At 35.2% G+C, this 15,225-nt stretch overlaps 1 protein-coding gene across 2 annotated transcripts in view; it reads right to left on the reverse strand.

The window, feature by feature from the left end:
* Window positions 1–15,225, reverse strand: part of LOC309619624 (A disintegrin and metallopeptidase domain 3-like) — a 108,070-nt gene that overhangs the window by 56,642 nt on the left and 36,203 nt on the right. For both annotated transcript variants that reach the window (XM_082374997.1, XM_082374998.1), the window contains exons 7-10: window positions 10,810–10,872; window positions 2,254–2,325; window positions 1,852–2,018; window positions 670–751 (exon numbers count right to left, since the gene is read on the reverse strand). In XM_082374997.1, the coding sequence (XP_082231123.1) occupies window positions 670–751; window positions 1,852–2,018; window positions 2,254–2,325; window positions 10,810–10,872 (384 nt within the window). The remainder of the gene's footprint in view (window positions 1–669; window positions 752–1,851; window positions 2,019–2,253; window positions 2,326–10,809; window positions 10,873–15,225) is intronic.

Consider the following 15,225-nt stretch of genomic DNA (forward strand, 5'->3'; position numbering starts at 1 on the left):
CAAGATATGGAACCAGACTAAGTTGTCATTGACATATGAATGCATAAAGAGAATGTTTCTATATATGGATAAATGTATACTATGATAGGATTTATATATATAGTTCATATAAATATATATGTATATAAATAGGATGAAATATTATTCAGCCATACATAGAATGAAATCCCACCATTTCAAAAATATGGATGAACCTGGATGTATTATTCTAAAAGAAATAAGCCAGACACAGAAAGATAAATATTGTATGATCCACCTTATATGTGGGATCTAAAAGTATCATACTCACAGAAGCAGGCAGTAGAATGGTGGTTGCCAGGGGGTAGAGGTGTGGAAAATGGGGCCTCGTTGGTCAAAGGGTACAGACTTTCATTTAAGCAAGGTGAAAGTTCTAAACATCTGTTTCACAACAATGTAAATAGACTGAACACTACTGCACAGTGCACTTATAATTGTTAAGATGGTCAATTTTATGTGATATGTATTTTACCACAATAAAAAACCGTTTAAAAATGATAACATTTGAGGATTAAAGTAAAAAATAAAGCACTATAAAAATATTAATTTAATAAAATGGTAGATATACTATATGTACTTCTGTTACTTGAAGTGGATATTAAATTTCAAACTGTAATATAATTACTGAAGAGATGGGAATAAAATGCATACCAGAGCAATTCCTGCAGCAAACTTTGGATCGCATGCCATTCCATGATATGTTGCTCCTACATAATTAGGATGGTCCCTATAACTAAATAATAAAATTTTTCTTGTGGATAAACGCACTTTAAATTATTAAAAACTTAATGATCTTTTAAGAATTGGATTCCTCAATAAAGCTGCTGCTTCCTTTGAGACATGAATATTATGTATCATGTCTAATGCTTTCAATCATTTTGTATTTGGGTAATCTCCCACGGTGCCTACAAAATTAAGTTCTAAAGGCAACTTTAGTATCGTATGATACACAGCTTAAAATCCAGCAGTGCCTAATCCTTCCAGAAATTAATCACCACTGTTGTCAACACTGGATAGACTTTTATGCAAAGACATAAAAGTCAGGGTAGATTACTGCCATGACTTGCAGCTTGTGAAACCTTAGACTGCATGAAAAGTGTTGGATTGGAGGACAGAATGAGAAAGACAATATGCAGCACAGTCACGAGGAAAAAGAGAGATGGGATGTGTTAAGTGTCCTCACACATTTCAGTCCTTAGTTAATGCTGCTCCTCCATCCCCAAACCTGACCTTAAATTCCACAGAGACACCCAGAGATTTATAAATGTATTCCATATTGCTTAAGATCTTCAGAATCGTGTTTCTGTTTTTTCCATCTAAAACAATCAAACTAGTAAAATAAAAATCTATATAAAGACTCGTGACAGTCACAGTGCAAGCAGTTAAACAGCTACACCTTAGGTCGGGATAGAAATACCATTAGGCCACCACATTACCATAATTATGTTTTCCAGTGTAACCAGCTTTACATGCAATGATTGCATTCTGTTAACTAATGTATGCTTTATTTAATGTTAAAATGCTGGTTTCAGTTATCTATCTCTGAGAAAATCTTTAAAACCATAGAGGCCCGATGTTTTCCCGAGGCTTTCCATATTATCAGTTCTTTAAATTTCCATAGGTAAGCAGCCCGCTCTGAGGATAATGGCCTACCATGCTTTCGTGTCTTACATTGTATCAGATTTTTATAGCTTGCATTTTGCCAACACAGTACCCACATAATCTTTTCTTGAGATGTCTTGTCATCATAAATAATAAATATTGTATATAATTTTGATAGTTAACTTACAAGTAATTTGATAAACTTTATACCAATGAAAATAAATCACTTACATTAATAAGTATGCCATATCATGGGACCTTTGAAATAAAAATTTTTCTCTCCATGACACAAATCTTTGTAGAACTTCATTAGCATCCCCATTAGTTGAAATCTTATTTTGATCTGACCAGAGCTCCAGAGAAGTTAACGTAACAGACACGTTAAGCTGAGAATACATCTGAAAACAGAAGATACATGATATATGGTTTTAGATCATCATAAATATAACACTATATCTCTCTATGTAATGCTAATATATTTGATTTACTATTTTTTAGAGATGAAATCCATTGGTGGAAGAAACTAGTTGGTAGAACTATACAGTTTATAAAAGTGCATATGCTATTTATTCAAACAATGCTACTGTATTAATATGAATGTTTCTTATTTAAATATGAAATATAAATACTCACAGTGTTGATGAGACTAAAGATATGGACAACTTTCTCAGATGCAAGTGCCACTTCAGAGCCCATATAATCATACTGAAAGACAAATTTTGTTTTTTAATCACTAGTAAAAATGACTAAACTACCACATTTCAATGGGTATAAAAATGTTAAAATAATGCAGTGCTCAAGTGAAAGGACAAAAGCAGAATTAAGACTTATCACATGCTTAGTAAGTTCTAGATTTAAGCCTAGGGACATTACATATTAATAATATTACAATGTGATGATGGTGAGTATCTTCTTCTTTACACATGTAGTTATTTAGGATCAAAAGTTAAGGTTCCAAGACTGCATAACTAATAAGGGTAAGAACCAGGACTCAAATCTCTAACTAAACTCCTAAGTCTTTTTTGCCTGCTCAAGTGTGCTGCCATCTTTTGTCTTCATTCCCATAAGACAACATGACTATATATCCTGGAGAAAAACATGTACTTTCTAACCACAGAGCTCTGAGCATCACATAGTGAACAATTTCAAGAACATGTCTTCATTCAAGGGAAAAAAATCATAACATTTTCACTGAAACATTTTAATTTTGTGTGTACACATATTTCTAAACTTACTTATAATTAATGGTACAGCAACTACATATATATATACACACACACACACACACACACACACACACACACACACACACATATATAATTTAACAGATTTAGATATAGAAAATTACAATCATAGTGAGGGATTTTTACATAGTTCTCATAATTGTTAATAGCTCAAACTGACAAATTTACAGCAAGCAGCAAATTTACGGCAAAAATATTAAAGATTTTAAAAACTCGAGCAAGCTTTGATATAATATGCATATATATACAAGCTTATATAAAAAATGAGAGGGATATTTTTAAAGTATACCTGAAAGTTTTATATAAATTGACTCATATTAGGCCATAAAACATTGGAATATAAAACACAGTATCACTTAGCTCACATCGTCCAACCACAATGCAATCAAGTAAACTTGATTGTAAACTTGATAAAAAGTATTTCAATGATGTTATTTTTACTTAGATGCATAACTTGATTGTGGATATATATGATCTTATTCTAGGTAAATGCACACTGAAAAAAAAGCTACAAATGCAATTTACAACTTACTGTCACATGGAGACAGCACAAGTGATAAAGGGAAACAGTATTAATAAATCTGAGTAGAGAGAATATAGCTTTTCTTTGTATTATTCCTATTCCTCTGTTTCCAGATAGAATATTTAAAAACAGATATAAAATAAAGATACTTTCAGATGAACAAAAACTGAATTCAAATGAATTAATACAGGTTAAACAGAAATATCAGAAAAACCAACCTGTGAGAAGGAGAAGAAATGTAGAGTTTGGAAATAGTAAATATGAAATACGTTTTTCCTTTCCTTAATTTCTTTAAACAACAATTGGATATTTAATGTAAAATAATTTATTTTGTGGTTGATTACACAAGGAGAAATAAGACAGACTACAATAATATCACAAGGGGTTACACAGGATTTTACTGATGAAACATGTTTACATTTAAAAAAAAATTATTGAAGTGTAGTTGATGTACAATATTATATAAGGTACAGATGTACATCACAGTGACTCACGATTTTTAAAGGTTACACTTCATTTATAGTTATTATAAAATATTGGCTATATTTCCTGTGTTGTGCAATATATCCTTGTAGCTTATTTACTTTATACATAATGGTGGGTACCTCTGAATCCCTACCTCTATTGTGCCCCTCCCCATTCCCTTTTCCCAATGGTAACCACTATTTTATTCTCTATATCTGTGAGTCTGTTACATTTTTGTTATATTCCTAGGTTCCTTTATTTTTTAGATAGCACATATAAATGGTATCATACAGTATTTGTCTTTCTCCCCGTGACTTATTTCACTTAGCATAACAGAGCCTCCAAGTTTATCCATCCTGTTGCAAATGGCAAAATTTCATTATTTTTTATAGCTGAGTAGTATTCCATTGTGTGTGTGTGTGTGTGTGTGTGTTTGTGTGTGTGTGTATCACATCTTTATCCATTCATATGTTGATGGTACTTAGGTAGCTTCCATACCTTGGTTATTGTAAATAATGCTGCTATGAACACTGGGGTGCATGTATGTTTCCAATTAGTATTTTCATTTTTTTCAAATGTATACCCAGGAGTATAATTGCTGCATCATATGTTAGTTCTATTTTTAATTTTTTGAGGAACCGCCATACTGTTTTCCACAGTGGTTACATCAATTTACATTCCCTCCAACAGGTGTACAAGGGTTCCCTTTTAACCACATCCTTGCCAACATTTGTTATTTGTGGCCTTTTTGATGATAGCCATTCTGATAGGTGTGAGGTGACATCTCATTGTGGTTTTGATTTGCACTTCTCTGACAATCAGTGATGTTGAGTATCTTTTCATGTGCCTGTTGGCCATCTGTAGGTCTTCTTGGGAAAAAGTGTCTATTCAGTTCTTTTGCCCATTTTTTAATTGGATTGTTTTTTGATATTGAGTTGTATGAGCTATTTATATATTCTGGATGTTAACCCTATCAGTCATATAATTTGCAACTATTTTCTCCCATTCAGTAGGTTCACTTTACATTTGTTTATGGTTTCCTTTGGTGGGCAAAAGCTTTTAAGTTTAATTAGGGACCATTTGTTTATTTTTTTCTTTTGTTTTCTTTGCCTGAGGAGACAGATAAAAAAAACCAAACCAAAACAAAACAAAAAAACATTGTTATGATTTATGACAAAGAGTGTTCTGCCTTTATTTTCTTCTAGGAGTATTATGCTCTCTTGCCTTACATGAAGTCTTTAATCCATTGTGAGTTTATTTTTCTATATGGTGTGAGAAAATGTTCTAATTTCAGTCTTTTACATGTAGCTGTCCTGTTTTCCCAGCGCCACTTATTGAAAAGACTGTTTTTTTCTCCATTGTATATTCTTGCCTCTTTTGTTGTAGATTAATTGACCATAAGTGCATGAGTTTATTTCTGGGCTCTTTATTCTCTTCCAGTGCTCTATGTGTCTGTTTTTGTTCCTGTATCATACTATTTTGATTACTGCAGATTTGTGGTATAGTCTACAGTAAGGGAGTGTGATGCCTTTCTCTGTTCTTCTTTCTCAACACTGCTTTGGCTATTCGCGGTCTTTTGTGTTTCCATACAAACTTTAGAATTATTTGTTCTAGTTTTGTGAAAAATGCCATTGGTATTTTTTTTTTTTTAGAAATTCACATTCTTTTATTTATTTATTTATGACTGTGTTGAGTCTTCGTTTCCGTGCGAGGGCTTTCTCTAGTTGCGGCAAGTGGGGACCACTCTTCATCGTGGTGCGCGGGCCTCTCACCATCGCGGCCTCTCTTGTTGTGGAGCACAGGCTCCAGACGCGCAGGCTCAGTAATTGAGGCTCACGGGCCCAGTTGCTCCGTGGCATGTGGGATCTTCCCAGACCAGGGCTCGAACCCGTGTCCCCTGCATCGGCAGGCAGATTCTCAACCACTGCGCCACCAGGGAAGCCCCATTGGTATTTTGATAGGGATTACATTGAATCTGTAGATTGCCTTGGGTAGTATGGTCATTTTAACAATAGTAATTCCTCCAATCTATGGAAACAGTGTATGTTTCCATCTTTTTGTGTACAGGTCTTTTACCTCCTCAGTTAGATTTATTCCTAGGGAGTATTCTTTTTGATGTAATGGTAAAATGAGATAGTTTTCTTAATTTTTCCTTCTGATAGTTCACTGTTAGTCTATAGAAATGCAACTGATTTCTGTATATTAATTTTGCATCCAGAAAGTTTATGAAATACATTGATGAGCTCTCCTAGTTTTTGGAGGTGTCTTTAGGATTTTCTATACATAGTATCATGTCATCTGCAAACAGTGACTATTTTACTTCTTCCTATCCAAGTTGGATTCATTTGATTTCTTTTTCTTGCCTGATTGCTGCAGCAAGGACTTCTAATACTATGTGGAATAAAAGTCGTGAGCAAGGACATGCTTGTCTTGTTCCTGATCTTAGAGGAAGTGCTTTCAGCTTTTCACCATTAAGTATGATGTTAGCTGTGGGTTTGTGCTATATGAGCTGTATTATGTTGAGGTATGTTCCCTCTATGCCCCCTTTCTGGAGAGTTTTTCTCATAAATGGAGGTTGTATTTTGTCAAAAGCTTTTTCTGCATCTATTGAGATGAACATCTGTTTTTTTATGTGGCTGTTGGCCATCTGAAGGTGTAACACACTGATTTTTTTGTGGATATTGAAAAATCCTTGCATCCCTGGGATAAATTCCACTTAATCATGGTGTATGATCCTTTTAATGCCTTGTTGGAATTGGTTTGCTAATATTTTGTTGAGGACTTTTGCATCTATGTCCATCAGTGGTATTGGCCTGTAATTTTCCTTTTTTGTGATCTCTTTGTCTGGTTTTCATACCAGGGTGATGCTGTTCTTACAGAATAAGTTCAGAAGGGTTCCTTCCTCTCCAATTTTGTGGAATCGTTTGAGCAGGATAGATGCTAACTCTTCTCTTAAGTGTTTGGCAGAATTCACCTGTGAAGCCATCTGGTCCTGGACTTTTGATTGCTGGGAGTTATAAAATTACTGATTCAATTTCATTACTGGCAATTGTTCTGTTCCGATTTTCTATTTCTTCCTGGTTCAGTCTTGGGAGCTTGAACATTTTTAAGAATTTGTCCATGTCTTCTAGGTTGTACATTTTATTGGCATACAGTTGTTCACAGTGTTATGTTATGATCTTTTGTATTTCTGTGAGGTCAGTTGTAACTTCTCCTCTTTCATTTCTAATTGTACTGTTGTGGGCCCTCTCTCCTTTTCCTTGATGAGTCTGCCTAAAGTTTTATCAATTTTGTTTATCTTTTCAAAGATTCAGTTCTTAGTTTCATTGGTTTTTTCTATTGTTCTTTTATACCTATTTCATTTATTTCTCTTCTGTTCTCCTTATGCTTTCTTTCCTTCTACTAATTTTGAGTTTTATTTGTTCTTCTTTTACTCATTCCCTTGGCTATAAGGTTAGGTTGTTTGAGATTTTTCTTGTTTCCTGAGACAAGCTAGTGTCTCTATAAACCTACCTCTTAGAATTGCTTTTGCTGTGTCTCAGATTTTTGGATCACTGTGTTTTCCTTTTCATTTGTCTCCAGGAAGTTTTTATTTCCTCTTTGGTTTTACAGTGACCCATTGGTTGTTTAGTAGCATATTGTGTAGCCCCCATGTGTCTGGGGTTTTTTTGCAGTAGTTTTCTTGTAGTTCATTTCTAGTCTCATAGCATTGTGGTTAGAAAAGATGCTTGATATGAATTCAATTTTCTCAGATTTACCGAGGCTTGTTTTATAGTCTAGCATGTGATCTATCCTGTACAATGTGCCATGTGCAGTTGAAAAGAATGTGCATCCTGCAGCTTTTGGATGGAATGACCAATATATCCATTTGGTCAAATATGTCACTTAAGGCCTTTGATTCCTTACTGATTTTCTGTCTGGATGATCTGTTCACTGATGCAAGTGGGGCGCTAAATTGCCTACTGTTATTGTGTTACTGTCAATTTCTCCCTTTATGTCCATTAATATTTGTTTTACAGATTGAGGTGCTCCTATGCTGGGTGCATGTATATGTACAATTGATATATCTTTTTCTTGGATTGATGCCTTGATCATTATGTAGTGTCCTTCTTTGTCTCTTGTAACAGTCCCTTTTTAAAAACTATTTTGTCAGATATAAGTAGGTCTAACCTGTCTTTCTTTTGATTTCCTTTTGCATGGAATACCTTTTTTCATCCCCTCCCTTTCAGTCTGTGTGTCTTGAGATCTGGAGTGAGAGTCTTACAGGCCATACGGGTCTTGTTTTAGTATCCATTCAACCACTCTATTTCTTTTTTTATTGGAGCATTTAGTCCATTTACATTTAAAGTAATTATTGATATGTGTATTCTCATTTCCATTTTGCTAAATGTTTTGGACTTGTTTTTGTAAGTCTTTTTTTTCCTTTCTTCTTCTTTTGTTCCCTTTTCATATGATTTGAAGACTATCTTTAGTGTTATGTTTGGATTCCTTTTACTTTTGTGTGTGTGTATCTAGCATAGGTTTGTGGTTTGCAGTTACTGTGAGGTTTTTATAAAGATATAGACATATTGATATGAATGACTGTTTTAAGTTGCTGATCTCTTAATTTCAAATACATTTTAACAACCATGCATGAATACTCTCCTCCCCTCACAATCACTGTTTTTAATATCTTATTTTACATCTAATTGCTTTATGTATCTCCTTATTCCTTATTCTGGATATAGGTGATTTTGTTAAAAGACATAAGTCTTTTAACCTTCCTTCCAGCTTTGCATGTGAGATGATATCCTACCTTTACTGTATGTTTGCTTTTACTAGTGAGCTTTTTTCTTTCATAATTTTTATGTTTCCAGTTTTTGGACCTGGCTTTTTTCTTAGCAAAATTGTTTTGACATTTCTTGTAACACTGGTTTTGTGTTGCTGAACTCTTTTAGGTTTTGCTTGTCTGTATAGATTTGGATCCCTGTATCAAATTTGAATGAGATCCTTGCTGTGTACTGTATTCTTGGTTGTAGGTTTTTCACTTTCAACACGTTAAATATATTGTGCCACTCCCTTCTGGACTGCAGTTACTGCTGAAAAGTCAGCTGATAGCCTTATGGGGATTCCTTTTTATGTTATTTGTTGTTTTCCTTTTCCTGCTTTCAATATTCTCTTTCCATCTTTAATTTTTGTCATTTTTATTACTATATGTTTTGGTATGTTCATCTTTGGGTTAATCCTATATGGACTTTCTGGGCATCCTGGATCTGGGTATCTGTTTCATTTCCCATGTGAGGGAAGTTTTCAGCTATTATATCTTCAAATATGTTTTCAGTTCCTTTCTCTCTCTCCCTCTTCTCCTCCTAGGACCCCTAAAATGCAAGTATTAGTGTGCTTGATGTTGTCCCAGAGGTCTCTTAAACAGTCCTCATTTCCTTTCATTCTTTTTTCTGTTCCACATCTGTAATTTCCATTACTCTGTCTTCCAGCTCATTGATCCATTCTTCTGTATCATTTAGTCTACTACTGATTCCTTCTAGTGTATTTTTCATTTCAGCTATTGTATTCTTCATCTATGTTTGGTCATTCTTTATATTTTCTAACTCTTTACTTAAAATTTCTAACATCTTGCTCTGTGCATCCATTCTTCTGCCAAGTTCTTTGATCATCTTTACGAGCACTACCCTGACCTCTTTCTCAAGTATGTTGCCTATCTCCACTTCACGTAGATCTTCTTATGGGCTTTGATCTTGTTCCTTCATCTGGAACGTGTTCCACTGTAGCCTCATTTTGCCTATGTTAGTATTTGTATGTTTATGTACCTGATAAGTTGGTTGAGTTTCCTAATGCTGGAGAGTGGCCTTTTGCAGGAGACTTCCTGTGTGTTGCAGCAGCATTCTCCACTCTCTTCACCTGTGGTATATACTCTAGTGGTTCCCCAATGTGGGCTGTGTGGGTCTTCCTGTTGTGGCAGGCTGACTATGTGGGAAGTCTGGTGGGCTTGCTTGGCCCCTGGTTCAGGTGGTTGCCAGTGCTGCCTCAGGCACAGGCTGCCAGCTGCTGGTCGTCAGGACCAGGTCATAAGGCAGCGGACTGTGAAACTCCAGGGGGCTCTGGGGATAGTGCTGGCTCACTGCTGTATGGAGTCAAGGTCCAGAAGACTCCAGGGCTGTAGCCCTCCCACTGGTGGGTGAAGCCAAGTCCTGGGGTGCCTGCCAGTCTACCGGTAGGCAGAGCTGGGTCCTGGAGTCTGGTTGCAGGGCCCAGGGGTCCCAGAGCTAGTGTTGTATCATTATTTCCTGTTAATACTTTTATAAAACTTATTTAAAGATCTGAATATTTCCTTTTATGCAAAAAATCTAAAACATCATGAAACTCATTGAGAGACTTATACAAAATTACTAGTGATAATGGACAAAGCAAGTTTTTTCTTTAACTTGCTGCCTGCCCATAAGTTTTTGCTAAAACTAATTGTATAAACAAAAAGTTCCATAATGAAATATGTTCCTATGAATTATTCTTCCTATTTTTAAAAAATGGAATTTCCAACAGAGAACCTAAGCAATTACACAGCATAAAATAATCTTATAAAAGATAATATTTAATAAAAGGATCTTCAATTGAGTAATAAGTGAAATAGCTTATTTTAAAATGGAAATTGATTTAAGGAAGAGTTTCACCACAATTTTGGGTGGATCCAGAAGTATATGCAACTAGTTATAATCCAATAGATTACAGTGCAATACAATCCTCCCTTATATATGAAGTTTTACATTCTTTCTAATAAATATTGGTATTGATTCCCCCATGCCAATGGAAAGGCAATTACAACATTTTTTATGTACTGCTACACTGAGATACACATTTTGAACAGAGTGACGTATATCTGCATTGCAAATAAAGATTCTTTTACATATCCCCTTTCAATTTAAATACAAAAAAGATACAATGAAATATATCAATAATGCATACCAAGGCTTTATCCATAATGACTTGTATTTTCAGAACTCTTTTCAACAGTACACCAGAATTTTTCTGCAAAACAGAGAACATGAATTAAACATAACATTAAAATTTTTTTACATTATTTGTAATATCATGCACATTATATAATTATATACATACAGACACACACACACACACACATACAGAGTTATAGATAGATAGACAGAAAGATAGAGAGATATAGGTAGACAGATAGGTGGTAGATACATATACAAATCCATAAAGCTATAGATATTAGAGAAATAAGAGGATTGATGCCCACTGAGTAAATAAGCTGGTGAGATACTGTATGAAAATTTTAGGAACAAATCAGAAGCTTTCACCTTATATTCTTGAGAATTAGAATCCTCAAAAAAGTTACTGAAATGAGAGAGAATCCTTGTTCCTTCCTCTCAGTACCTTCCTCTTGGTCCCTCACCCCAACCTTCAGCTAAACAAATTCCCATCAACTTTCCCCCTAATGTTACCTCTATTTTATCATCATTTTTGTACTTGTAATTATTTATATTAACTTTATTGTGGCCTACTCTCAAAAAAATGCATCTATTTTAAGAATACAGTTACATGAACTGGTAGCAATATTCACACCCATGCAACCATTTCCATCACTAAAATAAATAATGCTTCCATCACCCTCTTCCAAGTTAATAGCCTACAAGTCTCAAGGTAACCAGTGATCTGCTTTCTCTCGCCATAGGTTACAATAACTTAACCTAGAATTTCACACAAATGGAATTATATTGCATGTCTTCTTCTATATCTGCCTTCTTTCACTCACCACACATCTTTGTTGCTGTGATTATTAGTGATCCATTTGTTTTTGTTGCTAGGAAGTGTGCCATTTAGAAACACAAAACAGTTTGTTTATACATTTAACTGTTGATGACCCTTTGGATTATTTAAACATCTTAGCTATTGTAAATATAGTGGCTATGAATATCCACATACAGGTCTTTGGGCAGTTATAGTCTTTCATTCTTTCTTGGTTGATTACTTAGAATTGGAAAACCTGATCCGCACGATACTTGTATATGTGTAAAGTAGTACAAAAGTTCCAGATTACTTTCTAAAGTAGTTTGATCATTCTGCTTTTTCGCCAAGAACTAATAAGAACATGAATTGCTCCACATTCTTGCCTGTATTTGGTATTGTCATTCTTTTGCATTGCATGCATTCTTTTCAGTCTGTACCGAGATCTCACTGAGATCATCACTCATTTGATGAAGAGATCATTCTTTACTTTTCAAAGGCCTTAGCACCTTTGTGGATAATAATTTGGGCAAGAGCACGTGGGTCTACTTCTCATCTATTGTGTTCCACTGTCTTATACGCCTACCCTTATACCAAAAACATGATATGTTTCTCCACAGCAGGGGTCAGCAAACGACGGCCCATGGTATAACCACCTGTTTGTAAGAAAACATTTTATTGGAACACAGCCACTCCCGTTTGTTTATAGTTTGTCTACGCTGATTTCACGATGCAAAGGGTGAGTGAAGTAGCTGCAACAGAACATATGCCCCACAAGCCTGAAATATTTACTATCTGGCCGCTTAAGAAAAAGCAATGTAAGCCCTTCATCTTGTTCTTTTCTTCAATTTTCAAAACTCTTTGACTCTTCTAGGTATTTGCATTTCCTTATGAATTTGAGAATCAATTTCTACAAAATGTCTTCTGGAATTTTGATTGGGATTACACTGAATCTACAGATCAGTTTGGGGAAAATGAATATCTTATCTTTCTTTTTCCCTGTGACTTTGCTAGACTCTCTTAATCAGTCCGGATTGCCTTAATGGAGATTCTTTAGAACTTTCTATGTAGAGAGTTAGATCACTAAATAAATAGGGTTATTTTTCCTTTCAAAAATGTATACCCTTTATTGTTATTCTTTTTCCTATTGCACTACCTAAGAACTCTAGTAAAATGTTGACTGGAAGTAGTGATGGCAAACAACCTTGCATTATCCCTAATCTCAGGGGTGGTTTTCTTCAGTTTGGGGCTATAACGACTATACCATAGACTAGGTGGCTTAAACCACAAACATGTATTTCTGACATTTCTAGAGGCTGGAAACTTCAAGATCAAGACACCAGCAGATGTGATGGCTGGTGACACCACTCTTCCGACTTTGCAAATCTCATGTATGCTCATGTGATGGAGAGCAGAGAGAGGGATCCCGTGCCTCTTCATTTTTGTATAAGAGCATTAATCCCACCATGAGGGCCCCACCCTCATACATAATCTAACCCTAATTACTTTCCAAAGGCTTCAACTCCTAATACCGTCCTATTGAAAGTTAAGGTTTCAAAATATGAATTTGGGGGGAACACAAGCCTGCAGTCCATAACAGGAGTAAAGCATTCAGTCATTTACATTCTTTACGTTAGCTGTGGATGCTAATAGATGTTCTTTATGAGATCAAGGAACTTTTCTATTCCTACTATTTACCATGAATGTGTACTGACTGTTGCCAAATGGTATTTCTGAAACTATTGCCATGATTCTGTGGTTTTCTACCGAAATCTGTTAAATTCATTCAATTCCTGTTTTCTTTACTGACTTACATAATATTGTCTCAAAGTCTTTGAAAAAGCACATGTTTTTGGAGTATAATGGCAACTTGACTGGATAACAAATTGCTGGGATATTGTGTACTCCCTGGAGAAGCCATTTTCTCTACTCCCTAGTTAGACATTCTTGACTACAAGCATTTGTCTTACAAGCACTTCATTTTGGCAAAGGCTAACGCCAGTCTGAGTTTTTCTACCTTTGTGGGTGACTTTCTTTGAGGCCAAGATGCCTATAGCATTATTCATTATTTATTGATAAAGTCCAAAATACATTGTATCTTGGTGTCACCAGTTTTCATAAGGATTTCTTGTAATTTGAAAATTTTCAAGTTCAGGACTTCTTTATTTCAACAGAGTTTTCTTCCTTCATAAGTTGGAACACTTTGGTTGTGATTTTATTCATGAATGACAATATTGATTATCCTGAATGTCCATTAGCAATCTTTCACACTCTATTAGTCAGGGTTCCCCAGAGAAACAGAACCAATAGAATATGTGTGTATATTTACACATTTAATATACTTATTATAATTAGATGTATTAAAAGGAATTGGCTCATATGGTTATGGAGGCTGGCTGGTTAGTGGGATGGAGACGTGGAGAGAGTTGATGCTCCAGTTCCAGTTGGAGAGCTGTCGGCTAGAGAGTCCTCTCTTACTCAGGGGAAGTTACATCCTTTTCTTATATTCAGGACTTCAACCTATTGGATGAGGTCTACCCACATTATGGAGGACCATCTGCTTTACACAAACTCCACTGATATAGTTCTTAATCTTATTAAAAACATCCTCACAGAAACACCCAGAAAATCTGACTAACCATCTGGGCACGGTGGCCCAGGGAAGTTGATACATAAAATTAACCATCACACAGTTTTGGTTTTCTCTGCCATCATTTTTATGTCATTGCTTTCTCTATTTCTTTAACCCTGACTATAACTTCACCTTGGGGTTTTAGCACAGTGTCTATTCTGTTATTCACTCATTCTATTGTCAATGTCTTTCATTTTAAAAATGGCTTTATTTTTCTCTTACGTTTATTTCTTGAGCACTTCCAGGATCTTTAAACAGACTGTGTAAGGGTAGACATGTGAGTGCTAAAGAACGTTATCTCTGGGGTTGTATTATTTAGGTTAGAATTTTAAAGCTGTAACTTACTGGAGGATTTCCTAGGATAATGATTTAAACTCTCTAGGTCTCTGCTTCCTATCTGTAGAGAGGGACAATGGTCCTCACTCTCAGAACTGTAGAAAGAACTGGAAAGACAGGGTATACTGTAAAGCTCTTAGAACAATAGGTGGCACCTGTGAGGCAGACCATGAATATATAACAACATCAATATGGTTTTTTAACTCACTTTGGGTCCTGTGTATGTCTTATATGTTATATTTATATTCATTCTTATGCCCCTTGTTTATTCCTTTTGGAGTCTTCTTCTTTTAGAATACATTCATTTCTTTTGTGTCAAACTTTTGTTGAACAAATGGTAGGGATAGGTGACTTATACTATAATTCAGCAGTCTCCAACGTTTTTGGCACCAGGGACCGGTTTCATGGAAGACAATTTTTCCATGGACCGGAGTATGGGGATGGTTTCGGGATGATTCAAGCGCTTTACATTTATTGTGCACTTTATTTCTGTTATTATTCCTTTGTAATATATAATGAAATAATCATACAACTCACTAGAATGCAGAATCAGTGGGAGCCCTGAGCTTGTTTTCACTTGCCACTCACTGATAGGGTTTTGATATGAGTCTGCAAGCAATTGATTTATCATGGTCTCTGTGCAGTCAAACCTCTCAGCTAATGAT

This window comes from Balaenoptera borealis (genome assembly GCF_965194805.1).
Source record: "Balaenoptera borealis genome assembly, chromosome: 21".
In the NCBI taxonomy this organism is placed as follows: domain Eukaryota; kingdom Metazoa; phylum Chordata; class Mammalia; order Artiodactyla; family Balaenopteridae; genus Balaenoptera; species Balaenoptera borealis.